Source organism: Pieris brassicae, chromosome 9, assembly GCF_905147105.1.
Source record: "Pieris brassicae chromosome 9, ilPieBrab1.1, whole genome shotgun sequence".
Lineage (NCBI taxonomy): Eukaryota > Metazoa > Arthropoda > Insecta > Lepidoptera > Pieridae > Pieris > Pieris brassicae.
Window position 1 is genome coordinate 13006251 of NC_059673.1, and position 27777 is coordinate 13034027.

Genomic DNA, 27777 nt, shown 5'->3' on the forward strand with positions numbered 1-27777 from the left:
CTACCTTAAACTCAAAGCGTTGGGTGCAGCCAATGAAATCTTCAGCGGCTTCAACTTCGCGCGTCGAGTCTCAGCTGAAATGCTCGCCGGCGTTTGTGTCGCTACATCTCTCCCTTTCCTTGATCCAGAGCCGGACCCGTTTCCATTACAGCCGTTCATATAACTTAACTGAGGGTGTGAAACGCTCATGCCTATTTTGTTCCTTTGGGAGCGACTGAAACAAAAAACGCTAATATTTCACTATAAAAGTGTACGTGGTTTCGTGGAGATCACGGTTTCTATTTCTGTCGGAACATGTTTTGAGTATACAAAACATGCTCTAAAGATTTTTAATGAAACAAAACATTTTCATTTATACCGTATACATATTATGATAGATATCGATCTATATATAAAAGTTTTAAAAACATATAACTCTTTAAAATTACTACATAAGTAATTCCAGGTTTGAACTCCTTTAAAATTCTCCTTTATTATAAACCTTGTCGACAAATATTACACTCAATAATATCAAAATCAAGAATTTAATCATAATGATGACATAACCGAAGTTTTAATAAGAGGCGCGAAAATACAATTTAATTAATGTAATGGAATTATTTCCGCCAGAGTACACACATTATTGAAATTACGATTTCGCTTAAGTACACACTATAATTACATTCTGGGATTTCACGTTAAACAAACGCGCTGAGAATTCCTTTGTAATGAGATAATTCAGTAACAAAACAATAATGTTTGACATGTCTAAGCTTACAACCAAGTATATTTCAAATGTGCGGTGTACTAGAAAACGGCCTCTCACGAGTGCATACTCTAGCGACACCTACTAATCCACATGAAAGACTGCTGTGATCGGGACGCAGGCAGAACATTCTACGCTTTAAACTATAAGGAACTATAGATCTATTGTGTGTGCAACGAGAAGTCTATTTTTTGTGCTCTGTTGGTAAGTTGGTAAGGTATGGACACTGCTATGCCCCACAATAGAACTGTATCGTGAAGGTAGTTAGTCTCTTCCATGTGACATATTAAGGATGATCTACCATTCGACATATTAAGGATGATCTACCATGTCTGTCTACCTTGCCTTAATAATTTCTACAAAACACTTTTATGTACTCCTGTTGCACAAAGAGAATACTTTCCGTTTCAGCATAAGAGATGTTGCTTTAGATGTTTTTCTTAAACAATTTTTTTTAAGAAAGTTGTTAAAGATACCTCAAGCAAATATCTTCAACATACAAAAAGGAAAGTAATCCCTTTAGCAGGAAAAGAAATTCCTCTACAATGTGGTGTTAATGTAGAGGGATAATGTTATAGCTATGATGAGACCTAATACCTAGAAATGTACAGCTTAGTATTGATTTGGTATTTCAAGTTATAATTAGATTTTTAGAAAAATATATTTGAATCAAAAATAATGTCGCTATATATTAAGCCTAAATGTACATTGAGTGTTAATGAGGTACACGTTAAGATATCATATCTGTGTGTTGAGCTTTTTCGACATACCTGGATACGGTAGTCACCCTCCAGGTCATATGTCTAGAGACAGCTGCCGGTGACAGATCAGGAGAACTTCTTGCGTTTATACGCCGTACAGCTTGCGTTGGTCCAGTGTCAAAAGCTCCGCATTGCCTAAGTTAAAATAAAAAAGTTTATTTGTATTTATAACATTAATTAAATCGATTTTCATGTTTGGCATAGAGATAGGATAATAAAAACCCTTTAATCAATATATAGTTTTAGCACTTAGGTAAGGATACTAAATATATGTTGTTTTTTAATAGTGTTTATTAGAGCATTTTGCATAAAAGATGAACGGCAGACATATTCGCAGGCATTTGGAACCGCCAAATCATAAGGAAACAAATACGATAGGTATTAACTAAGCGTAGATATTTTTATAGTAATATTTTATTGGAATGCATAATTACTTTGACAAGGACGTAAATTAATTAAAACCAAATGATATGCAATCAATTGAATTCGTAAATAAATCAATGTTGAAAAATAAATGTTTACAAACGTTTCGCGACATCATATGAACGCGCGAATCTGACGAATATATTTGGGACATACAAATTAATATATCAATATTTTTTTTAATAATTTACGTATGCCTGTTCCCTAACATATAAGAGACTTTGTACTTCAATCTTCTGGGACTGGTGCCAAACCAAACGGTGTCACCGCAGACTGCAAAACTGTTTCATTTTTGATTTTTTTCGCAACGATTCTCCAGGTACATTCTGTATTTGGGGATTGGCATTAACTGGGGAACTAAAGCGTTTGTCAGCGCTATCTTTGTTTTCTGCTATAGTTCGTACCTAGATACCCCATACGCCGGATAGTCCAGCAGCATATCCAGCGATGTTTGTTCGGAGTTAAATATACCAATATTCGTACATTCAACATCAAAAAAAATATGCAGTTGGTGAAGTTTTGCATAGCCATTCAGCGTTGAAAAAGTGGTGAAAATATAGAATTAAAATGAATAAAGCTTTAATAAAAATATCGTAAAAGTCATTGTTCGTATAAGATAATTTTTATTAATTTTTTTCTTTACCGTGTCGCCTGCTTAGACACGTGTCATTGTTTCGATATTTGCCCCCTATTACATATTTTTATATTTCCTTATAAAGAATAAGTCACAATTCGAAACGTAGAAACGCTTTTGTCTTATCAAGGTACTCAGTGATTCCGCAAACATGTATTGTACGCGAAACAAAGAAGTCATTAGTGTCGTTATAACCGCACAAGTTGGGCTTGCTATTGTTTTGCATGTATTGTGGAGTTGTGATGAATGAATGGGAATGATAAGTGAACGAAATTGGACATTCAGCGGTCTTTATGATGGGCCGTTGCTTCGATAGCACGAGTAATGTTTAACCCGAACTTGCTGAGTTCTTTGTAGGCCGGGTAAGAATTACTAGAAATACAGCGAGCAATGTGGCTTCAGTGTGCGACTCTAATTCCTGAGGTCGTAAGTTCGAGCCCCGGCTGCGTACCGATGGAATTTCATTCTATGTGCGCATTGAACATTCGTTCGAACGGTGAAGGAAAACATCGGCTTGCCTTAGACCGAAGTCGACGGCGTGAGTCAGGCACAGATGGCTGATCACCTACTTGTTACTTGCACCTATTAGATTAACTAACTAAATGAGCGTTGTAGCGCCATTGATTATTTTTAAAGATTTCCACAACTTTTATCGCGCTCTTACATAAACAAAATGCTAGTACAACAGGGCAAATATACCTGAGTCACGCAAATATTTTATGTATGTCTGAAAAGTAAATGGAGTTGCTATTTGACGATATTAAAGCAACTATAGATACTAGGAAACCACCTGTGTAAAATTTTAAAAACTTCAAATAATTTTTTATATAATATGAATTCCCCATGACACGTGCATCGTAGTGATCTTTTATCATACGAACGACACATCGAATTAAGTGTCGAGATTCTTAACATATTTCCCTTCGCCCTATAACACTATTAATTAGGTACACAGCTTGGGTTTGAACGCACGAGTGAGACGACGAGAGAGTGGCGAGAGTCACCACTATACAGCCTATGAAAAGTGTGGTCAAATTTATATGTATTAAATGTCAGAAGTATATGTAGTGTATGTATGAGATAACTAAATATATGGGAGGGTGAAACGTAAGAACCTAACAACCCTACGGATACCTGAGCCCTACAGATGTATCCTAACAAATAAATAGTGAATATATAAATGTGTTCGGGAAGTCTGCGCCATGAAACCTAGTAACAGACGGAGCCCTACGAGTAGGATCTAAGGTCAAGGTGGTGGGATTATCTTAAAGCTATCGGGCAGATTCACTACCTAAAACTTAAGGGCTTGAAGTAGTTTTCTTCACTTTGAGAGGAAGCGAGCAATGAATGCTGACCGTTGTACCTAAACGGCTTCTAATACCGCGATGTGTAGCTATGTTGAGTGGAGCTTTATGTTAGCGAGATTAGTATAAAATTTAATACATTCAGGCTCACACCTTCACAAACTAACATGAATACGGGTTTTAAACTATGATGATGTGACTTGTTCACGATTGGACCAATGCAGTTTATTAACCCCTAAGATTTAGTAACTTAGCAGAAGAAGTAGTATTTTTAAATTTAAAAGTAAAATATCAAATTAAAAATGATTTATTTTAAAGTTCTATTGCTAACAATACACTAAATATTGTATTTCACGAAAAGTAAACTGTGTAAACGATACAAGTTGTAGGAAAAGTTATTTTCCTGGGAGAATTTAATCACATACATTTTAGTCCCGTGCCAATAGCTACAAATCGCTTTCGTTATATTTCTTGTACAATAAATATATATTTGGCGTGAAAAGTTTTTGTCTTGCTTTTAGAAATATATTCAAGGTGAGGTTTTGTATAAAGTTTTATAGTTATAATGGGTTGTTAATACTGAAAAACACCAGTGGTACTTGGCCTTCTATTTCTGTATCGTAAACAGATACAGAAATAGGTTATCAGTCTTGTTTTAATGAGGGGTTTCTCGCGATGTTTTCCTTGAACCAGGCATCGGTAAATGCGAACCTGTGACCTGCTCTATCGAAATATGTCTACAGTGCCTACATGAATATCAGCGAGTCTGTATAAGCCTTGTAAACTTTACAACTACCGACCGAATTTTAAAACAGTTTTAATTGGTAGATACACACAAAGTAAGTGACAGGACTACACACGACTTATTATTATAATTTATTCCTGTACAGCAGAACTCAAAACAATTTTTTTGGTTTAAATATATACATGTCAGAGATTACGTAATAAACACGATGCCATTTGTTTATTAGAATAGCAACATCAAGCCATGCCATTCGTTTTATTAGAATGGTAACACCACGCAATCTTACAGGTTGTAAGTTGTTAATGCGTTAAAGTCAATTTGTCAGTAGTGCGTAGAATCGAAAATTTAATGATTACTGCTGAAATAGTTGACATAACACAAAATCTAAATATATAACATTGTCTTTAATTTTTACTAACATTCGGTGACTGCTATATAATACTCAAAACTCCTTTTAACAATTAACATTAAAGTATGTTTTATTTTCCAAAAGCGACAAAAGTGCCGATAAACAACTTCATAAATACAAATTAACAATATTTCAAACATGTTCAACGTTCTTTACGACATACAAATAAGAATATATTTTAAAATTATGTTCTGATAGAAACAATAATAAAACGTCTATCAGAGTTTCTATTTTATGGTATTGACGTCGAAACTTTTTGCTAGCAATCATAAATCCCTATGGGCGTTTTAAATCTTACCATCGTAAAGCTAATGTAATTGTATGCTCTTTGCTCTAACCAATTTCGATATATTGGCAGTTATTTTCCAATAAGGAGCTTTGTTTATAAATAGCGCAAAAGACTGTTGACTTAGAAAGACTAATACTGTTCATAAATAATAAATCAGTCTTATCCAAATAACTTAACAAAAAACGCTTTTTCTTCAGAGGCGTTTTCATCTATAACCACTTTCTTAAAAACAATATTTTTACTAATGATTCAAAACTTTATACATTCACTAACAATCTTAAGCAATATCATCTCAATCTGTCCTATACTGGAACATAAAGTATACTTATGTACAACAGTAGTTTAATTATAAAATTGTAAGTGTTAAGTTAAGTAAATAGAAGGGACTATAGCTGGCCCCGACACACAAAACAGGCCCCCTTAGTGTAGTGGCTAGTGTACTTTCCCTTTTTACTAAACATCTTTTTTTATCCATCTCTTTTCATCATAGCTTAAACACAATTCGACTGAAAAAGAAATAAAATAGTCGAAACAGTACGATTAGAGTGATTTAGTTTTTATGAATGACGCACTAAACGGCAATAAGACGCAAACGCTGAGTAGTGAGGATCATTATGGATTAAATGGTAATATATAAGTTAAATATAATTTAAAAATTTTAATTTTTATTACTTTGCAGCTCCAACTAGTTACCGAGTCGATGCAAGCGCGTTTGAACAAAATAGCTCCCTCTCCTGACAAGAGAGACATATAACTCAAGGACGCACACGCACGCTCCGCTGTCGCTACACTTACATTAACACGTTAATAACAATGAACCAGTGTCGTCGTGTTAAGTTTAAACAATAAAGGATGAGCCTGGGGGCTTAGTCAAGATGACAGCAGTGTATATAGAAAATCGAAAACTAAGTTTGTATGAAAATGACAGTTCGTGTCGACAAATTTTAAGCCTTCTTCGCAGGAGGTAATTTGTTACTTTAAAAAATAACTAGTTTTAGTCCATGTGTTTAACGAGGAATTACAAATGTTTACATAATTAATTATTATTATACCAAAACATAATTCAGACTTTAGTCAGTTAAAAAGCATCTAAAGACGTGTAGCCTTTCTAATTTTCAAGTGATGAAAATATCTTAATTGTATAACATTTAACATTGAATTATAGACGTAATTTACATACATGAAATGTTTTGATGTTTAGTGAATAGAGAAATTTGATCTCTCAATGTCACTTTTATCACATGTTATGAGTTTTACTATTCAAAACATTCATCGTATAAATGTTCTTTATAAATATTTCGACATATTTTCTATAGAATTTGGTATTCATAAAGAGCTTTATTCTTTTATCAACAAATACGCAGATTTTTGAATATGCAGTTAATATTATGATATTGATATGAGATATCACATTCGTTATGTACGGTTATTATGAATAATGGCGCAAAAAAATTATCCGTAACGTTCAAAACTCAACAGGAATGTCAGAAAGTAACAGCAGAGACAAAAATGCGCGCTTATGATGATTTGTCAAACGTCACGACGAATGTGTCTATGATAAGATTAGGTATACTATTGACAAGTGACAATTGGATGAAAGGTTTCATATCTTTTACATTATTTACCTTTGATCTACTGGTTTTATTGTTATTGTACATAACAAGTAAAAACAAAAAGGGTTCTAATCAATCGTAATTAGTGTAATGAACTAGAAATCTCCGTTATCTTCGAATGACTTGCATAACGAGATAAAAAGTTTACAATCAAATACAGGGACCATTGATGGATAGGTCGTTTCTCTCACTAGCCGTCGGATCTTGGAACGATGCCAAAATACACGCTAATCCAGTTCGATGGAGTTCTATTATGTAATAAAGTAAGGTACACCCCGTTGACTCACAAAAACGTGAAAAATACTCGCTGCGGCTTGTACTGCTAGTGATTGAATTCTCACGTCGAATGTGAAATATATTGAAGATATGACGAAACGACTATAATGCCTTTGAACACAATATTGAAATTATAAAAAAAAGAGAAATAAATGAAGCAATAATACTTTTTTTATATTATGGTAATAGACTTTATGTACTTTTACGTTTATTTATTTTTAATAACCTGTGCCCGATTCGCGCGCCATTCACTTGTTTTATTGGAATTTTTAACGCTCTATAAAAGCACATATTATTTTGATTAAAAACATAATAACTCTAGTGAAAGTAAAATATTAAACTGAAAGTGCTTAGATAATGGCCCTGATGATTAGTTGAAGCGCGGTTGTAATAAATTATTACTTCTCAAGAATTTGGCGAATATGTTGCGTAATGATGTGACTTGCTAAAAATTGTAATTAGAACTCTATTGTAAAACGCCATTTTCCTCAATAGATAAATTTTATCCAAGTACTAATGTTTTATAGAGACATTTATTTACTACGCATTAGTACACGTTTAAATAACTTTAAATCATACGGGCAGTGTTGGCCTAGTGGTTTCAGCGTGCGACGCTCATTCCTGAGGTTGTAGGTTCGTTCGATTTTCTTTCTATGTGCGCATTTAACATTAGCTCGAACGGTGAAGGAAAACATCGTGAGGAAACCGGCTTGCCTTAGACCCAAAAAAGTCGACGGCGTGCGTTATGTACAGAAAGTAGGCTGATCACCTACTTGCCTATTCAATTTACAAATGATCATGAAATATATACAGAAATCTAAGACCCAGACCTAAAAAGGTTGTATCGCCATTTATTTTTTTAATTAAAATAAATAGGAATTTCATTAACCCCTTATTTAGACTTTTGAGCTTCTTTTTATTTATTATATTTTTTATCATTATAACTGTATACTGTATCAATGTGTTCCGATTTTTGCTTATTTTGTGTTGTGTATTTATTTATTTTTTATAACTGGTTGTTAGCATAATAAAAATAAATAAAACGCCATTACAACTTGGAATAATTCTAAGTTGTATACTACGCTATATCTATGTTGGGCTACACTTTAAAAATAAAAGGTAATTAATAATGGGCATATTGAATACAGATAAAACATTCGAAAATAACCAAGAAACTTAGTAATCACATAGTAAAAACACTTTTTCGTTTCTATATTTGTAGACAAAATTTGGAGCTTACTGGTTTAAATACAAAATATCCTTTAGAAATAATGGTTTTCATTAATGCACTTTTTAATGTGTTTAAATTTATTGAAACAGAAAAATGATTCATAGCGTAGATATTCAGGGAGGCGTTATAAATTAGTTTATTTATGATAAATTCTTCTAGTTCATATAGTTCAGTCAATCGTCAATGATTTAGCTTGCAGGATTCAAGCAATGGTACACTCAATATTATCTCCAAATGTAATTTATGGATTTGTTTACATAATATATATGATGTTTATACACCTAATAATACTGATCAATACTAAAGTCTGTATTAATAATACCATAAAAAGTTCAAATGCTGACATGCAGGCAGGATATATAATAAAGAGACAAAAGAACGTACACAGCTACCCAGATTTTATTAATTTTAGCAAGTTCGAGTTAAGAAAGTCCATTGGTGCAAACTTGGGATCGAACCTACGACCCGTGGAAGTGTGTCGCTGAAGCCACTATACCAACTCTACTCAACATAAATAACCACTCATTTATCATATTAAACTAAAGCAAATTTACTTTTGTTTCCCTGTGGCCGAGTACATACGTTTGTGGTAAGCTACGACAGTTTTTGGCACAAATAACAATACTCAAAAAGCGTATCCCACTTAAATCAAAACTTGCACTTTAGAACGCGCTTTGCGAGTCAGTCATCAATTACGGTCTAAGTAGCTTCGGTAGAACTTATCCAACATATCTTAACGGTAAATAAAGAGTAAATTAAAAAACTACTTTTATATGCAATTGTCGCGTTCCTAAACCGGACTGTTATGGTTGCGTTAATACAAACCACAGCGGTTTTCTAATGTAACATATTCTGATTATATTTTTATCAAATTATATTATTTTGTATGATAAAGAGAAAAAAAAACATACGAACAATTAGATTTACATAAATTTAAGTCTGTAAATAACACAAAGTTACGCAACATTTCATAATCGATGTATTGGCAAGCGATGGCATTTGTTTTTCTTTACGATGAAACTCCAAAGATAAATATTCTATTACGCACAGAGTTATGGCGAAAATATGCTAATGCTTTCGCATTGAACATTTTACATTTGTTCCATTTTGATATATTAATATAAAAATTATAGTTCTGTCTTATGTCATAATATGGTGACTGCGATGGAGTTGTTCAGAGAGAATACAAAATACTATCAGTACCGCCCAGTATTTCCAGACCAATTCGACCAAAAAAGGCAAAAGCTCTGCGATACTTTCATCAAGTATTCCTTTACGACAGTCTTAATTTTTGGCAGCTTCCACATCGATGTTTACAGTTTGTATAGTTACTTACATTTTGTTTAGTCAGGACTGCCTATTGTGCTTTCGCCTAATTCCAAATACACAAATATATTGTTAATACTCTAGATATTCGTTTGAGTATATGGGATCTTATATTCTTTAGATTCTAAATAATTAAAAACTTACCTATATTCTGTATAAATTCCCTTTAAATAGCGAAAGCTCACCTTCTCTGTGTACCACCCGGCACAGGAGTTGCAGCCAATATTGCCTGTCTCTTCAATAGTTGTACAGTGAGTGCAAACGATACCACCATCATCAGCATTGGTATATAAAACGCCACCAGTGACCCAAAAACCCAGAAGAATCGGTTGTTGATGACGCATAGCTCTGGAGTTGGCATTATGTTCTGCTTGTTGATCAGGCCTGGAAATAAGATATTTTATGTCATACAATTTAACCATAAAATTATTTTTACCAGACTTCAGGTTTTGGGTAAAATTACAATAATTATTTTAGCCTTTATCAAACGTATGAAGACAGTGTTTGCCTCATCGTATTTATTAATTACGATACTTTAAACACATTTTTTTTCTAATAGGCAAGTAGGTGATCAGCCCACTGAAGTAAATCCAAACAAATTCTACTTAGGGTCCTTGGGATCCAAGTGTACAAATTTTTAAAAGGCCAGCAACACACTTGTGGACTTCTGGTAATGTACGTGTCCATGGGCGGCAGAATCACTTAACATCTGGTGTGCCTCCTGCCGTTTGCCTCCGATTACAGAAAAAAGCCTTATGTTCCTGACACGCGTCGTCGATTGTCGAATAGCGCATGCCGCGTTGCGTTGCGCAGACAGAAATTTCCTTGATGCACAATGATGATGTGGGTCTACGACCTCCGATGAGAGTCATACTTCGGAGCCATTAGGATAACTGTCTCTGTGTCTGAGCATAACTGACTGTGAGTCTCTTAATTGAGACAATACAATTTTAAAAGAATTTATAACTTTACCTTTTTAAACTGAGGGGACAAATCCTTGCTTTTTTTTTCAATTTATTAGCATAGTTAATTATTTAAAGATGTCATGTGGAACATGGTGTAATGGTTTCGGCTCTTGGAAATTAAAAAGAGTGGCGGAGTGTTTAGTTCGTTCTACGCCCTGGATTTGAGAACTGGCAGTAGATGTAAAATTATGTTTGAAGTGACGTTCATAAGTGTACATTGTGTTACCTAAATTTACAAAGAAGTAGTCTCTTTAAACCCAATTCAGGCAATCGAATAAATAATACCATTCAAATTTCAGTAAAGTAGCTGATCTAACTGGAATTGTATCCTCGTGAGTATCTTTTGCTGAATAGACATGAAGCTTTGAAAAATATATCCAATTTCCGGACGAATAAGAATATCTCGTGTAATACTTGCATGTTATTGGCATCACAAATGATTCATGCAAGTAAATTGACAATTTTTGTTGTATTATTTCGATATATTATGTGGTACGAATCTCCAAGGTTCGATATCTTTTATTACCAGAAAACACTTGTAATTATATAATATATAAAATTACAAGAAAAAACATAACCGTATATATAATTATTTTGTTAATGTTAAACCTATTATATATATTATATAATAATAATTGTTTATTCTGGATAAATTTACAGTACATTTAGGATCTTTTGGCGATCCCAAGTGGTGGACGCCTGACACATGAAGTACTTATCTCACTTTTGGGCGGGAGCTCTCCAATATCAGCTGCTTCAACTAGACCGTATTTATGAAAGCGCGATTCTAATCGTCCTCGAACTTTACATTCGGCTTGATACTTCCTCATTTACTATGTAAAATGTTGAGGAGTTGTTTGGATTAATACCTGCAGCTGAGTTTCATCATCGAAATCAAGGTAGAATACAAAATATCACCAGTATCACCTCCACGTCCGTCGTTCCACTACTGAGCGCTATTTAATGCAGTTTCTGCTGCGCACCACCACTATGAGGACCACTAAGGTATTTCGACGTTATTTAAAATCCAAATTTACATAAGTCGTGCGAAAACTTGATATAATTTGCAATTCTATGATAAAGGAAATCAAGGTACCGTAAGAATCTCAATAGTTTTGCAAGAAAATACAAACGCAAAAAAAAGATTTAATTTTAAACATTCAAATCGTATGAGCTAAGTATAGTAACTTCTTGTTATTTAGTTATTTAATATTTGGGATAATGTTACAAGATTAAGACATTAAATACCAAAATTAAATAAATTTTACGTGTTCGTTATCAGTTATTCGTTTGAAAGCATTAGATTCCAATCAGAAAATTAAAAAGTTCAAATTACAAGCCACAGTCTCTCTATATTAGCCCCACAAAGCGAGATTAACGGAATTTTCTCTTTGACGCATTTTTTCCTTTATAGGGTTGCCACATATACGAGGCTACACGAGGAAGAAGTAACAATTTGTTGTCTGCAGATAAGGGCATGTAATAATGGGTTAGTACCTAAAAGGCCCTAGTGTTGCCACCTGAGACCTAGATCCCGGAGGTCGTGTGTTCGATTCACGTCTGTGCCCTAATGGATTTTTTTTACTTGTCCATAAAATAAAAATGATCGAGAAACGGGATTACGGTAAATTAGGTCCTGGGCCCTAATGATCTAGAACCTTAAAATGGATTTAATGCCACTGGACTACTATGTAGTTTCAAATTAAATTAAAAAAAATCAATTTACTTATATTTTTACAAAAATTTAAAGGCCAGAACAAACTTTAGATTAGTTAAAGCCAATAGCGTAAGTAAATTAACGTAATAAACTTAAACAATGTAATAACTTACAGGTTCTATACAGCGTTAAATATAATTTTAATCGCAGGAAAAGTAACAACCCTAACTAATATAGGCTATTATTACGTTTTGAACAATTTCACTTGGACCTTTTACATGTATTATGCAATATGCGTACTTAATATTTCACGTTCTCATTTGATGCCAAAAATCTGAGGAAATATCACATTTAGTGAATTACTCCAATTGCGTGTGCGTGCGTGTTCATAATAGATATTTTTATTTTATAAAATTTTGTTTAGTGATTCATATTTGTTGACATGGCCGATGATTACATTATTGTGCAGTTCTAATTTAGTTATAACACAAACTAAAATGTATTTGATATTAATAATGTGGAATCAGGTACCCACTGAAATATTTCCGAACAAATTCGACTTACGGATCTTCAAGAAAAGACCGTACCAATTAAATGGCAACGCACTCGCGACCCCACTGGAATTGGGAGTCTCAATGGGCGGCGGTATAACATCAGGTGAGCCTTCTGCCCGTTTGCCCCTGTTGTATAAAAAAAGAACTTGTTTAATTACGCCCTCAACCATATATTGTTCTGGGTCTGTGTGTACGTATAGAATTTATTTGTGTTTCTTTTTAAAAAGTATTTGTTATCAGTCTAACCCCTCACATTTTAGTAACTTAGGATAATTGATTTCTAACATACCAATATACATTAATTACTATTATTCTTGTACATATATCATTATTAAGAATTATTTCTCATTTTTTATTTACTATATACTTTAACACACCTCCCAAGACTTCTTTACTTACACTGTAAATTTTTACTATTATTATTATTACGTCATTTTTATTTTTTTGTGGTTTCTGGCATACTGGCCAGCGCTGTGAAACACGTCTGCTACGCACGTACGCACACGACGCGCACACATTACACGTTTAAAATGTACATTATTTCCTTTTTTTCTTTCTAAAATTTGTATTATTATTATTTTGTGTGTATCAGTGTGTGTTTCGTTAGTTAATGTTATATTACTAACCAACATAGTAATAATAATTAAAAAGTGTGTGCGTGTACTAGTGTACACACGTATGAAGTGAAACTTCTTTACGACATTATTTTTCGAAAAAAGATCTACTATATGCAACTTTACAGAAATTAGTTAAATAAAGTTAAATGAGATAAAGTTCAACAAAAGGCTTTTATTATCATAGACATGAATACAAATAAAAGAATTATTTCATTTTACCTTATCACTACTAAGATTATTTCAGAATTTTATTAATTGTAACAAAATTATTACTATCATTGTTATCGTTATTATATATTTTTGTTATTAATGGCTTCGAATCTCTTCGAATCAACCGTGGTAGTGACAAGAAAAATATGGCGAGTAACGGAAAATGTGACAGTAATTTTTTTTACAACGCCGATAAAGAAGTTTCACTTCAAAAATGGATAAATAGAAAACTAAATCCATCTCAAAGTTTAGTCACTATTGCAGTAAATCTTTAACGCGTGCAGCATTTCCTCCTTGTATTACGGTACTTATTCGTTGAGCGAAAAAAGCACCAGGTCCGAGGTCACCGGCACCACGCGCCAACATAAATCTTTAATTAACGTGCACTTGAACCCCACGGTTCAAGAGTCTCTATTCCAAAGGGAACAAAGTTAAAGTTGAAAGAAAGACTCTTGTAGTCGTTTATTACTTTTTGCCTACTCTGCGCGAAATTATGTGTTTATCCCCACGACAGACAAATGTGGCTCTTTAGTTAAGTTCGAGTCAATGATATATGTATATACTAAGCTAATAAGTTCTTGGTAAAAAACCATATAACAACGGCCACCGAATTGTTTTGTGGTACTGATAGGTAGACATTATGTCAATGAATACCACTTTAGTAATAAACCTGTGGTAGCCTTCCTTGTTCTTAGGGTAATATAAAGAGTCAAGAATAAAGAAAATACAACAACAACAATCACCAAATTAAAAAATACTCCCCAATCTGGGGGGACCAAAATAGTCCCTGTGGGGAAAGAGTGGTCTCTTTCAACCTCCATAACATATGAAAATCGAAGGGCAATAATAAAAATAAAAAAGGCGCAATAATTATGCACTTTCAAAACAAGACAATTCGATCTGAACAATCCACTGAGAAAGACAAATGGAAAAATATGGAGGAGACTTTTACCCTAAACACAATAACTTATACTAACACAACTAATAGTCTTATTAAGAAATTATAACTTAGTAATTTTTGTATGGATCTCCATTAATAAAGAGTCGAGACTGCTAAATATGAGTCATATTCATATATATCAAAGAAACCTAATTCCTTGTTTTTTTACGTTTTCAATGTATCATATTGTGTACAAGAATAATCTATCTTCAGGGTTGAAAATAGTTTATCTAACTTACCCTAAATACAATGTTTCCAAGTCATAATAATAAAACAAGTTGTATAACTTTTATATCTTTACACGCTTTGGAAATAAAACATTTCTGCTGTAAGTATAAAAAATGTATACGCGATGTCGGAGACGTTCTGAAGAATCACGCGAAGATTTGAGATCGTTAAAATTCGACTTGAAAATAACATTACAATTTTCTAAATGAAAACACATCCGTTCCCTTCATTGTAAAAAAACACGCCCCTGATTTGAGAACTGGCAGTAAATGTAAAATTAGAAGTATTTTATATACATTTTTGACGATCATAAGTATACATTAAACACTTGTGTTTATTGTTACCTATATGAATAAATTAATTTTGAATTAAGGAAAAGCATTTTTTTGTGAATTATTTTAGTTTGGACGCGGTAAACATACGAAGGTCCTATCCATCAAGTCTTTTTTAAATGTCAATAAAACAGACGCAGAAATGTATGAATGTCTATTGCACTAAGAGCCAATATAGCAATTAAATTTACTTCAAACCTGATTCAACTCATGTACAAATCCTTTTATACATAGCCTACTTACTTTCTATTGTTAGGAGATAGATAAGTCCACAAGACTGCTTATAATCAATTAAGTTACGGGCTCACTAAACCTTCCCTGAATCAAGTATAATGAATGGGGTGAAATCAGTCATAAAATGGGACCAAATCCGATTTTATATAGCCTTTCGTAACCTTGTCCGTATAAAACGCACGAGTTCCAGTTATAAAGAATCCTTTTGGGGCCGTTTTCAATTTGACAGAATCCGAAAGCGATTATACGACCTTTATTGTTTGGTGCGGGACTTAACGCATGTGTAAAATGATCAAAGGTTCTTTGACTAATTGTTGTTTAATTATAACTTATATTACCATACTTTTCAAGATTTAATGAATCGGCCACAATAAGCAATCTCTGAGACTGGGCATTAACAATATGTTTACATGTTTGTTAATCCCCTCTGACGCAACACCGTTATAAAAGGAAATGGACAACAGATACCAGTAGCTTTTGATCGGATCACATCGGACCGGTCAATTCTCAACTAGTAATAGGTCTATAATATAAATAATTGATCGTGCATCTCATATCAATTCAATCTCTCGCTTCAATTTTCATATTTAGTTAAGTCTCAATTATTGTACTAGTAATTAATTAAAGTAAATATTTTGTTTTTTGGGATTCACCGCTGGCCACATAATAACAAGCAAAACAAACATATAAACAAGCAAGTAAACATCAACATAGAGCATTTTTAACTATAATTATATTCCTTGAAGAATTTGCGTTGGATATGTGGTGACACACTGACATCAGTTAAATACAAAATTCAAATTAAAAAAAATGTAGGGTAAAAATACATGTACATCATTTTATATTAAAAACTTTGCAAGTTGCAATTAAATCGCTTATGCAAGCTACTTTGCGGTACACTTAGAAACTAGAAAGTGTTTCATGATTAGAATTTTAATTATGTTCTTGCTTTCAACGTCCCAAGTGTCTTGTTAGACTCTCTTTATGATAATAGCTTAACCCCCCAATGGAGTATGGAGTCACACAATTCTGCGTAGGTTTTAATTATCAAGAAGGGTGATACGCGGTGTCACCCATTCTGGGTATATATCTGACTTATTGAGTATGTTTCTCATTACTCGACAAACAAACAAACAAAATATCTATTATGCTCTATGAACTTCGCTTCAAAAAGCTTCTTACTTAGAATGGCCCAGTTGGCATAAAAAGGATAGGACGGGCATCAGAAACCTGGGAAGAAGGGATATAGATAGCTGTGAAAGATTGGAAGAAAGGCAGCGAAAATGAGAGATAATTTGAAGATTTTCGGGGAGGCAATAACTTGGATAATTGGAGGTCAGAACTTATGTAACTTAAAATTATAGAGTATATTTTCATATACTCTCTAATTTTAAAATGTATTATTTTTTATTTATAGATATGAAACTTCTTTAAGCGCTTGAATATATTTTTTACGGACGAAACGCAATAAAAATAATATTAGCGTCACGAAGATGTGCAGCGTTTTTGTCAAAGAAAAGGAAGAGAGCGATTGAGAGAGTGAGAAAGGGCGAACGTAGCATGAAGCAAATAGCCATGGAGCGAGAGTAGAACGACAATAGATGCTATTTTTACAAGATATTTAGATAATGTTGAACACGATATTGCATATTTTACTTATCATAACACTTTAGTCACAACAATATCAATAGAAATCTCGTCGAATAATGTAAATATCGAAATAAAATTAAAAAATATATACATAATTTGTATTGATTTTCGACACTTAATATTTTAATGACAATTAAATTCCTAACAAATTCCTTTATCCCTCTCTAAGTCTCGGAAATGTAAACTTTTAGCTTTGTATAAATATGAACAAGACTTAAAAATTAGTTTGCCAAAGTTTCACTTCTGGCATGTTTACTTTGTACGCACACATTTTTTTTTGTTTGTTATTTTATGTAACATAGTTATATCGTATTATTTGTTATACGCCATTATGTTTCGAGCAACGTAGACTTTGAAATAAGCATTTTACATTTACTTTTGTTTGAAATAAAACGTAAAAGAAAGTAAAACGTTAAAACATCTGAATGCTATTATTGTAAACATTTAGCGACTCAGCCATTCAGAGAGGGACCTTTCCGCATGGTTGACTTTTTCTTCCAACAAATGATTTTTCTTTTTGTCTCGCGATCTTTCAATTCTCGTTAAATATTAACACATTAAAACGACTTTGTTTCTATGGAATAAAATTGACGGTGTTTATGTATTCATATAGTATACTAGCGGACACATAAGACGTTGTCCTGCATGAAATTTCATGCGAGTAGGACATTAAACAAATTATAAAACTACCGACTAGCGACGGACTGATTTGTAAATCTAAACCATATACGTAGAAAAAAAATATTCAAATCGGTCCAGCCGTTTAAGAGGAGTTCAGTGGCATACACACGTACAGTAGTATTATATCTTTTAATCCATATCATTCATCTTTTAATATTACATCAAAATGCACACGGTGTGCAAAATTGATTGAAATCGGTTAAGTAGTTTAGGAATCCATAGCGGACAAACAACGTGACGCGTAATTTATATATTAAGATGTTGATATATAACTTACTTATATTTTGTTCAATAGCAAAACGAATTTCGCAATCTGTACGCCATTGAATTTATATTTGTTTAGTCAAGCCACTTAGTCAATTAGATATATGAAAATCTAATTGAAATACCCCATGTACAGCACGCAGAAACAAAATTTACAAACTTACACTACAAAATAAATTAATAAAAGCACTATTTAGATACAATTTTTAACACAAACTATTAATTAGTTTGTGTTCTCTACCAAGAAACCAAAATTATGACAATTAAGCAAATATATATTCATAGCACCCGTATCATAGTTTTAAAAAATCAAACACCACTACATGCAATACTCGTCGAGCGAGATTGCTATCTTGCCGAAGCGTCGTACAAATTATTTGAATAATCGTATTAAGTATGAAGGTGTGCAATTATATTTGTATATAAGTGCATTTAACCAATTCAAAGGGGCCTTAAAGAAACATATCAGAATGAGCCTGGTAGACATAACTTGGGACGGCTCATGGCGAGTATAAAGAAAATCACTATAAATCACTACTAAAACATACTTGATGAACTCGGAATTCACATAATATTTTTTTAAGTTTGCTGAAATTAATCTACCAATACAGATATTGAGATGGACAACGTTGGGTATTCTTTTGAATATATCTATAGTAATATAAAATATAAATAGTCTTACCTAGTACAGTAATGGAGCTCGAAACAATCATACTTAGGAGCCAGACGAGAGCAATCTTAATGACAACCACTCGTTTTGTTGAATGATGCCGACTCTTCAACGGATTTCTGATGCCCAGATACCTGGTGAGTTTTATAAATTAGCTTATTAAATACATAGTAATTGGATTTTAAATTTAAACAACATAAACATTTGAGATATTATTTTTATTAATAAACATAATATTCAATTCGAATACACGGCATTTTGATTAATATTTGTGATATAAAACCTAATAATATAAGCTTCAACCTATTTAATGTTATTCCTATCGCGTGACTTTGTACAGCCATATTATGCAAGAATACACCCTTTATTTTTTGACCATATAATAAGATTATCCAATTATTCATTTAATGTATAAAGTGTCAAGGCCTGTGGCATTTCCACTGTTGGCCATGAATATAAAGTCGTAGCAAGGAAAATGTAGCATAGCCACAACCGTTCCGTGTCTGCTTAACCGCGTAGCTTGTCCGTAGCACGTAGCACCTTGGTTACCACTTAATAGGAATAAACTATAATGTGGTATACGTATGGAAGAAATACGTTTTATATTGTTACACTAATAAAATAAAAATTATCATGCAAGTGAAGATAAGTGTAAAAAGTTATGTTAAGTAAATAAATTTCAAAAATAATAAAGGAATAAACTAGCAAGACTATGGAAGGCCTTACAAGCAATCTCTTCTAAATAACTCTAGTCAGTAAAAATAAAAACGGGATTACAAAAGTGCAAAGTCATTTTAAAAACATTAAATTACAGTACAAATATAATAATTTAGTAACATATAATAACTTCTTAAGAAGGTGTGAGACCGAAAATGAGCTTCTTCAAATGAGTTCATAACGATTTGTCCAGAAAAAAATATGACCTAGAGTACAAGTGAGGCAAGACTGGCTATGGTTATAAAGGATCAAAATCATTATAAATGAAGAAGTTTTGGTATTAAATGGCACTTATAAGAAAAAATGTGTGAGTGTACTAGTGTACACACGTAAGAAGAGAAACTTCTTTATGACCTTATTTTTCGAAAAATGATCTACTAAATGCAACTTTACAGAAATTGGTTAAATAAAGTTAAATTCCATAAAGTTTAACAAAAGACTTTTATTATCATAGACATAAATACAAATAATACAATTATTTCATTTTACCTTAGTACTACTAAGAATATATTACAGAATTTCATTAATTGTAATAGAATTATTACTATCATTGTTATCGTTACTATATATTTTTGTTATTAATGGCTTCGAATCTCTTTGAATCAACCGTGGTAGGGACAAGAAAAAGATAGCGTGTAACGGAAAAATGTGACGCGTAACCGGAAAATGAGACGGTAAAATTCAACACCGACAAAGAAGTTTCACTTCAAATATAATAGAACTTGAGACAGCTCTAACTTTGCAATTAGTTTCCGTAAAACAAACTGAAACATAATTCTTTAATCATCACCGAAGTTGTAAGATGTGGAATCCGAATTGAACTCATAAAACCGACATAATGAATTCCATTATCTTACTAATGATTCTTAAACTTTTCTCTTAAACTTTTAAAAAGCTATCTCAAAACGAATAATAGAATGTATTAAGTTTTTATTGTTTGCGATGATTTCTCTTTCTCTCCAGTTTTATCTTTACGTTAGAAAGGAAATTTAAGAGTTCCTTTAAAGAACTTTACATTTAAGAAGTATTATTTGTTTTCATTTTATTGATTTAAATTCAATGCCATTTTTGGCAACATATAAGTAGTTAAGAAAACTCCATCCATTCAATACCATCCTTTTTAGTAAATTAGGTTAGACTTAAATTACTTATTAGTCTTAATTTAGGCTAGATCGTAATGTTCCTTGATGTCGTAGTACAAGTCACACACGCACAAGACACATGTATAAAAAATGTATATTATTCAGACAAGTAGTTTATGACTCTTTGTTTAAGTTTGCTAGGCTAACACAACTACTTGCCAAATTATTATATTATAATAAAACAATAATTGAACATACAAAATAACGTTCAGTTAAAATATTATTGTATCAGGAAATATCGTAGTATAGAATATTTTAAAATGCATAGCACTGCATTGAAGTGAATTTTAAAAGCCAGGTCATGCGGCCAAGCTTCAAGTCCGGAAATCGGGCCTCAAATGGCTTTACCGCTAAAAATTCAAGACTCTTGATAGCAAAGCTTCTGAATTCTCAACACGTACAAACTGTATTGGAATGCACGTAGCAGGATTATCTCGCGGTTAAATAACTGTAGAAATATACCTAACAAGACTTTTAACATTGTGTTTGCTTTTATTATTTATTTAATTTATTACTATAATTTTACTAAATTTGTGAAATACATAATAGTACCTCTCCTACTCCGGGTCCCCGAGAGTATACTCTATATAAAACTAGCTGCCATGCGCACGAGCTTTATTTGACTAACTTTGGAGTGATACAATTTTATATGAAATCAGTGAAGGTATAACAAGTCAATCAAAAATATACCTTCCTTGAAAGATCAAGATGAGATTTTTACAAAAAAAAAATACAGATTTTGCGCATTATTATATATACTCTTCGGATATAAATTATGACTATTAAAACAAAAAGTTTATAACGGCTTTTGGATAAATAAATATACTTAGAAGATTATCGACACATTTCAGTAAATTTTGGAATATTTATAGCAAATATTTTAGTCACAACAGCGCAATGATGAAATGTAATAAAATAATTTATAAGATTATTTCAAAATATACCATAAATACTTTTAAAGAGAATTTACATAATTGAATCACCTGAAACTTCTCAAAAATGAATTTGACACCCGCTGTGGGAGTTTCATAATTTTTATAACTCGAGGTTTTCATATATCTCGCTGAATTTATTTTATTAGATTGTTATGGGTTTTTAACATTAAATAAAACAAATTATATTAAACTAAATCTTATCATTAACTTAACTAAATAAATATGGGGGGCGTTTCCCAAAGCTAAAAAGGAAGAAAACATTTCAGATAGCTTCACAACAAAATAAAACCTAATCTTAAAATAATAATTAGTAAAAACATACCCCTCAACACAGTTATTTCCGAATTAATTCAAAATTATACATCACAATGTATGTCTTAAAAAAAATCGAAAACACGGCAATCACCGCCCGTGACTCGCTCTCGCTCTTTTCTCCCTACCCTCATCCTATTATAAGATTTCGTAAGTAATCAAGCTCATAAAATAGATGAGAAGAACTGGCAAGAAACTCTTCATCTTTTTTTATTGAATTACTGTGTGCCAGAAATTAAAGTTATGAATCATAGTATCATATGTAGCAGGAAGAAGATGTAAAAGTAAATTATCGGTAACACTCGAAGAAACTTTATACACAGAACATAAAATGTAAACAAGATAAATAATGGCAATAAAAATTGTTAACACCGACGAATCGTTAGCTGTCAGTCATTATTAAATTCGGTAGAAAACTGTCAGTCCACTATATGCTGTTATAAACAGTAAGCGCATAAAAACTATTTTAGTACTGTTTATGTTTCATTGTATATTTTTGAGCTATAACGGAAATCGTTATTTGCATGAACTGGTGTTCACTAGTTCACAACAAACTAATTTAAGATATTCGGCGGCTTCGTATATCTCAGAGCAGCGAGAAGTTACTTGTTTTTCCATAAATTATATATAATAAATATCCTGACCATCGTTCCTGACCGAACTTCGCATACGGACTCGCCTGTCTAAAATATGCCTACAGCGATCGTAACTTATTCTGCCAAACGATGCAGGTAACACAGAAGGCGAAAGAACACATGGCCGTTCACCAACCAGAAGGACTGATCAAGTGAAAGACTTATCGTCTCTATAACTGTACACTGTCATTAGAGGCGCTGGACAGAAACCGGTGGAAACAAGTAGTTCACCAGGTGCTTAGTTGCTGACAACGCCGTTCAGACATGAGCTGCCGATTAAAGCGAGAGATATGTAATTAGAATAATCCAGTAACAGTTTTTTGGTCACTTTTTATTTCATAGACAAGTAGATAATCAGCCTTATGTCTGACACTTGTCGTTCACTTTTGGATTTGTGACATGCTGGTTTCCTCACGATGTTTTCTTTCACTGTACGCACAAGTAGATGCGCACATAGGCAGAAAGTGCATTGGTGCAAAGCTAGGGTTCGAACTTACGGCTTCAGGGACACTGAAACCACTAAGTAATCCTGCTCAAATAAATACACAAGTAAATTTAATTTGATTAAATATTTTGATTCATCCCAGATACTATCTATCTAATTACAGGGCGATATTTCTAATATTTAAACAAAAAAACTAGTCATTATGTTGCTGTGTAACAGAAAAGCTATATGTCAACAATGTTCATACTTTGCTGTTTTTCACTTTTTCCGAAGCAGGCTCGTGAAAACACTATTCACCCATAGTTCCCACCCTTGATTCATATACTCAGAGAAAAAATTCAATACCTCTTATAAGAAACAGATTAATGCTTAGCAAATCACAGATTCGCAACGAGTATGGATTATAAGATTTTGAATGGGTCAACTTTATCCTTATATATAATATCTATCATAAGGACTTCAAAATAGATAGTGAGTAATTTCTTCTATAGATTTATAAAATATGTATAAAGGATTGGAAGTATTATTCAAAAGCGCCATGACACATGATCCAATTTCTGGGCATGATTTTGAACATCTAAATCTAATGGAACATCCATTACATCGTGTGATGTTCCATTAGGCTCTAAGGCATGTTATATGTCTTAATTTTTTTTTCTTTAGCATAAGGCTAGTTTTCATTGTTAGCGATCAAACCAGCTACCTCTATGTAGTTGCTCTACCACTGCTTGTCTTTGCAGGCCATTGAGATGTAAAAAAATGTTAAACAAAATATTATTTTCAGATATAGATTCAGACAGAGAAGAGAGAACAATCCTCAGAGGGAAGTTTTACAAATGCAAAAGCGTTCGAAACAAATAAAAAAAATCAAAAACATCACTAAAATATCATTTTTACGACCTCGTAAATGTTTTCATTCTGTTTTAAAATAAAACTTGTCTGGTTCATTATCTTTACGATTTCAACAAAATGTACTGTATTTTCAGCGAATTTTTAAATAGTTTAGATCTAAGCCATCCCTTGTGTACGGTAACTTTTATTAAAATACATTGTAGTCGGTATTAAAACGTGAATTTGTCTTATTTAATTTATTTATATCATTTGAAGGATTCTCATTCATTTAAACTGATGTAGAGATGTTTATTATAATCTTTCGTAACTGAATTTTGTGAAGTAAAAAGTTTAAAATCTAAGAGTGGTCTGTGGTCTTTCAGATTTATTCCCGATACCATAATTCGTTTAAACGTGAAGGCACACACTTTTCTTTGTCTCTAAAAGAAAATCACCACTAATCAAACTCCAAACACTATACCAAAGCATTCGCGCAGATTAGCGTAAATATAGAAATGTCCATTTTAACACACTCGAATTTTTTTTAATAATAAAAGAGTTAAAAAGCAGGGATCAAATTTTTTTACCGTTTAAATTTTCTAGTTTTCTATTTTTAGTTATTATATACATAGGTTAGGTTAGGTTAGTCAATTAATTCAATTAATTAATTCGTCAATTATCTTAATATTTTTTTTTTATATATTTAAAAGTCAACGAAAATACTGTTCAGTTCGTCATGAAGCCAATTCGTATACGCGATTTTACTAACACGTTTTGGAGAAATACCATAGCTTACAACTTATAATACAAATTCGGATAGTTAAATTAGTTTATTTACTGTATATAAAAACCGATTGCACACTGAGGTCGGATCGTAACAGGAGCATAAAAATTAACAGGAGCCAAAAATCCAATCCAATCCAATACAAAAATGTAAGAATTATTTAATGTCCAAACCCTTTGGGTGTAGATGCTTTACTTAAGTCATTAAAACGCGTGGGATAATACCTCCGGTAACCCCGTTTCACACATAACAGATATAAGCCGTGTAATATCCAAATTTGGGGTAGAATTCCGACAAACTATTCGAGTGTAATAGCATTTAATACAATGCAAAATTGAACCTTATTGCATTGAGATACGTTTTAAATTTCAGCTTCAGCTTATGTGCGTAGTGATTTCGATCTTAAAAGGAACATTCTAAGACAACATTTAATGTAATGGCACGTATGATATTGTACTAAGACATGAATTCTCTTTAATCGCTTAATAATCGTTATCTCTTGTAATTAAGCTATTTGAATAATTATACCAGAACGTACTGAGGACCGTTAGCACCTAATAAGCTATTGTATTCAAAATTAGTAATACAAAATGTCACTATACAACTAGCTGATTTATACCATGTCCATACCATTTACGCAATGTTTCCAAGGGAAATTTCGCCACTTGCTTGCTCCAAGGATTTTGTAAGAGACACAATGTCATCGTGTCGATTAGAGCAGGCCATTTCCTTTAAAGCTGACCTGTCTAAAGGTTTAGGGTTTGGGCTACATGAGCACCAGTCTTCTGCTCGTATATAGTCCGGAACGATGGTTTCAATCCAGGCTTGGGGAGTTCCTGCCTTGTAACCAGGTGCAGAATCCTGCTGGAAAGTCCACGGTATATTTTTATAAAGTGTAATGCGGAGAGGTTTCACTACATGATCCTAGACTGTATCTTGATACACACTTGAGCAGCTTCTTTAGAATTGTGAGTATTTATTTATTATGCTTATTGTAGTGTTATCGTGAAAATGTTGCCCACGGTAAAGAGGATATTTCTGTGCTTTTCACCTGCGTATCGTGACAGAAAGTGTTTTGATCGATCCACTCTCATTAATTGTAAAGATTGATTTAGGGCATGTCCTGTATATCGACGATAAGCACTGAGCGTCATATCTTGTTTTATAATACGCGACAGAGCTCGCGGGAATCTTCTCGCGCTAATTTTTTTTGCTCCCTATTGGGGTTTCGTCGAATTCTGGCTTTAACAGCATAACAGTCTCTGTAGTTCTAACAGCACGCTATGATCTTTTCTGGTCTCTGACAGACGAAGTGTTGTTGTATCTGTTGATAGTACGATATACGAACAAACAGCTGATACCAAGCTTTTGAAGTGTCTGGAATATGACCGACGGCTCCATAACCACTTTGGGCAAGGCGTTCACTGCAATCCTATTTTCTTTAACGCCCCATTGCATATTGTAATTTGATGGCGCAAAATCGAAAGAAGTTTTTAAAACAATATAATCTACTTGTTGCAAATTCAAAATAATTAAAAAGTTTTTATGTAACAGTATTTATGGCCAGACTAGTTATATATTTTTCTCCTAAAAGCAAAGGTTATCTTTAAATTATTTAAGGTATTAATTATAAATATCCATTCGACAAAAATAAACTAAAGTAACAACTGCCTATTTTCATCAAAGTTTACGCACAATTTCATAACAAGAGACGAACATTGACTATTGTTTCGAAAAAGGTCATCTATCTATGCTGAAATTAATATTTTACATCTCCCATTGCGAATGAACGTAATAAAAGTATTGTGTTAAATAACAAATTACAATATAATACGTCAAGCATTATATGAACAGTAATCCTCTATGGAATAATCCTATCTGCATGATAAAGACTTCTTTTGGGAAATCAAAAACAAATTATCTGTGGTATTAGAATATTTGAGAAAAATGCGAATATAAGCGAGGATTCTGTCGTCGTTGTAACATCTTCATTCAATGATTAGGGTGAGCGGGCCCAGTCGTAAAGATAAAGAACCAATCTATTCTATTAGGATGCTACGAGGTATGGAATATATCTTGGAAAAATTGAAAAAATCTACGAGATGTGACAATTCGAGTGGAAAATCGAACCGACTGCGGTTGGCGTCGACTTCAATCGTATTCCATCTGTTTTGTTCTAATTTAGATTTGATTAAATTTATAAAATAACTTCTTAATGCGATTTAATTTCTTGTTTTTAAAGAAAAAACATTTCTCACATACTATTATGCAGTTAATAATAGTATATATACGTTATATTGAAATACCGCGTTGACGTAAATGTTTTACGACGCATTTAACTCAAACTCTTAATCCTCCATCATTTTCAGGAAAAAAGTAAATAATATTTGATTCAAAATTAAGTAATATGAAAAATATACATGTATTAAAAAGTCATATAAGTAAAAGTAACATTTAAGGCTGGCAATGCACTAGCATTGAGAGTGTCCATAGATGGTGGTATGACTTAACAGCAGGTGAGTCTCCTGCCCGTTTGCCCCTATATATTTCTAAAAACGTAATTTATAGATGTTTTATGATATCAAATAATTTGTCTTAAGGAAAAAGTTCAATCAGCACCAGTCTTCTGTAATCCTCACAAGCGATTGTGTTTTGTCTCTAAAAATGCGACGTTTTTGCTACTTATAGTAGTACAGTTAGCCCTTTTATTTTATTATCAAGAAAAAAATTGTAACATAGTATCAGATCCTATTTTTAATATACCTGCCAATACTGATGAAGCACATGTGCATTATACTAGCTGAACAGGCCAGCACGTCACACGTCACATAAACGTTGCACCAGACAACGCCTAACGGCCAGTATCCTGCAAAATTGATACACTAAGCAATGGGAAAGTATTTTTTGGAAGGTAAATTTAAGTAAATTTGCTAAAATAATTATAGTTTCAAGGGTTTTCACACATCGACACAAATATTATTTTTAAAGGGGTTAATTGTATTAAACAAACTGTTGTTGTATAACTTTCTCACTAGTGTCTAATTTTTAGGTAATTTAAATATTACTAATAATTTTATTAGAAATAATAATATATATAAAGAACTTACCTAAAAACCCAGGTATCGCACCCATTGGCATCACAAACAAACTAACCAACAAGTCCGCTATTGCCAAAGACAATAGAAAGTAGTTCGTAACATTTTGCAATCTCTTATCGA

At 32.6% G+C, this 27777-nt stretch overlaps 1 protein-coding gene across 1 annotated transcript; it reads right to left on the bottom strand.

Annotated features, from left to right (window-relative positions):
* LOC123714638 (5-hydroxytryptamine receptor 2C-like) lies at nt 1-27777 on the bottom strand. Its single transcript, XM_045668994.1, has 6 exons — nt 27667-27777; nt 27323-27425; nt 18771-18892; nt 9942-10140; nt 1516-1641; nt 1-214 (listed from the first exon to the last, which is right to left on the bottom strand). The coding sequence occupies exons 1-6, from the start codon at nt 27695-27697 to the stop codon at nt 1-3; spliced, it is 795 nt and encodes a 264-aa protein (XP_045524950.1). The 5' UTR covers nt 27698-27777.

What these genes read in the sequence shown, in the direction of transcription:
- LOC123714638 (XM_045668994.1), bottom strand. Translation starts at nt 27,697, where the DNA reads ATGCCAATGGGTGCGATACCTGGGTTTTTAG. An exon ending in TGCGATACCTGGGTTTTTAG is followed by an intron (nt 27,426 to 27,666) that starts GTAAGTTCTTTA and finishes TCAATTTTGCAG; the next exon opens with GATACTGGCCGTTAGGCGTT. An exon ending in GAGCTCCATTACTGTACTAG is followed by an intron (nt 10,141 to 18,770) that starts GTAAGACTATTT and finishes TCTTATTTCCAG; the next exon opens with GCCTGATCAACAAGCAGAAC.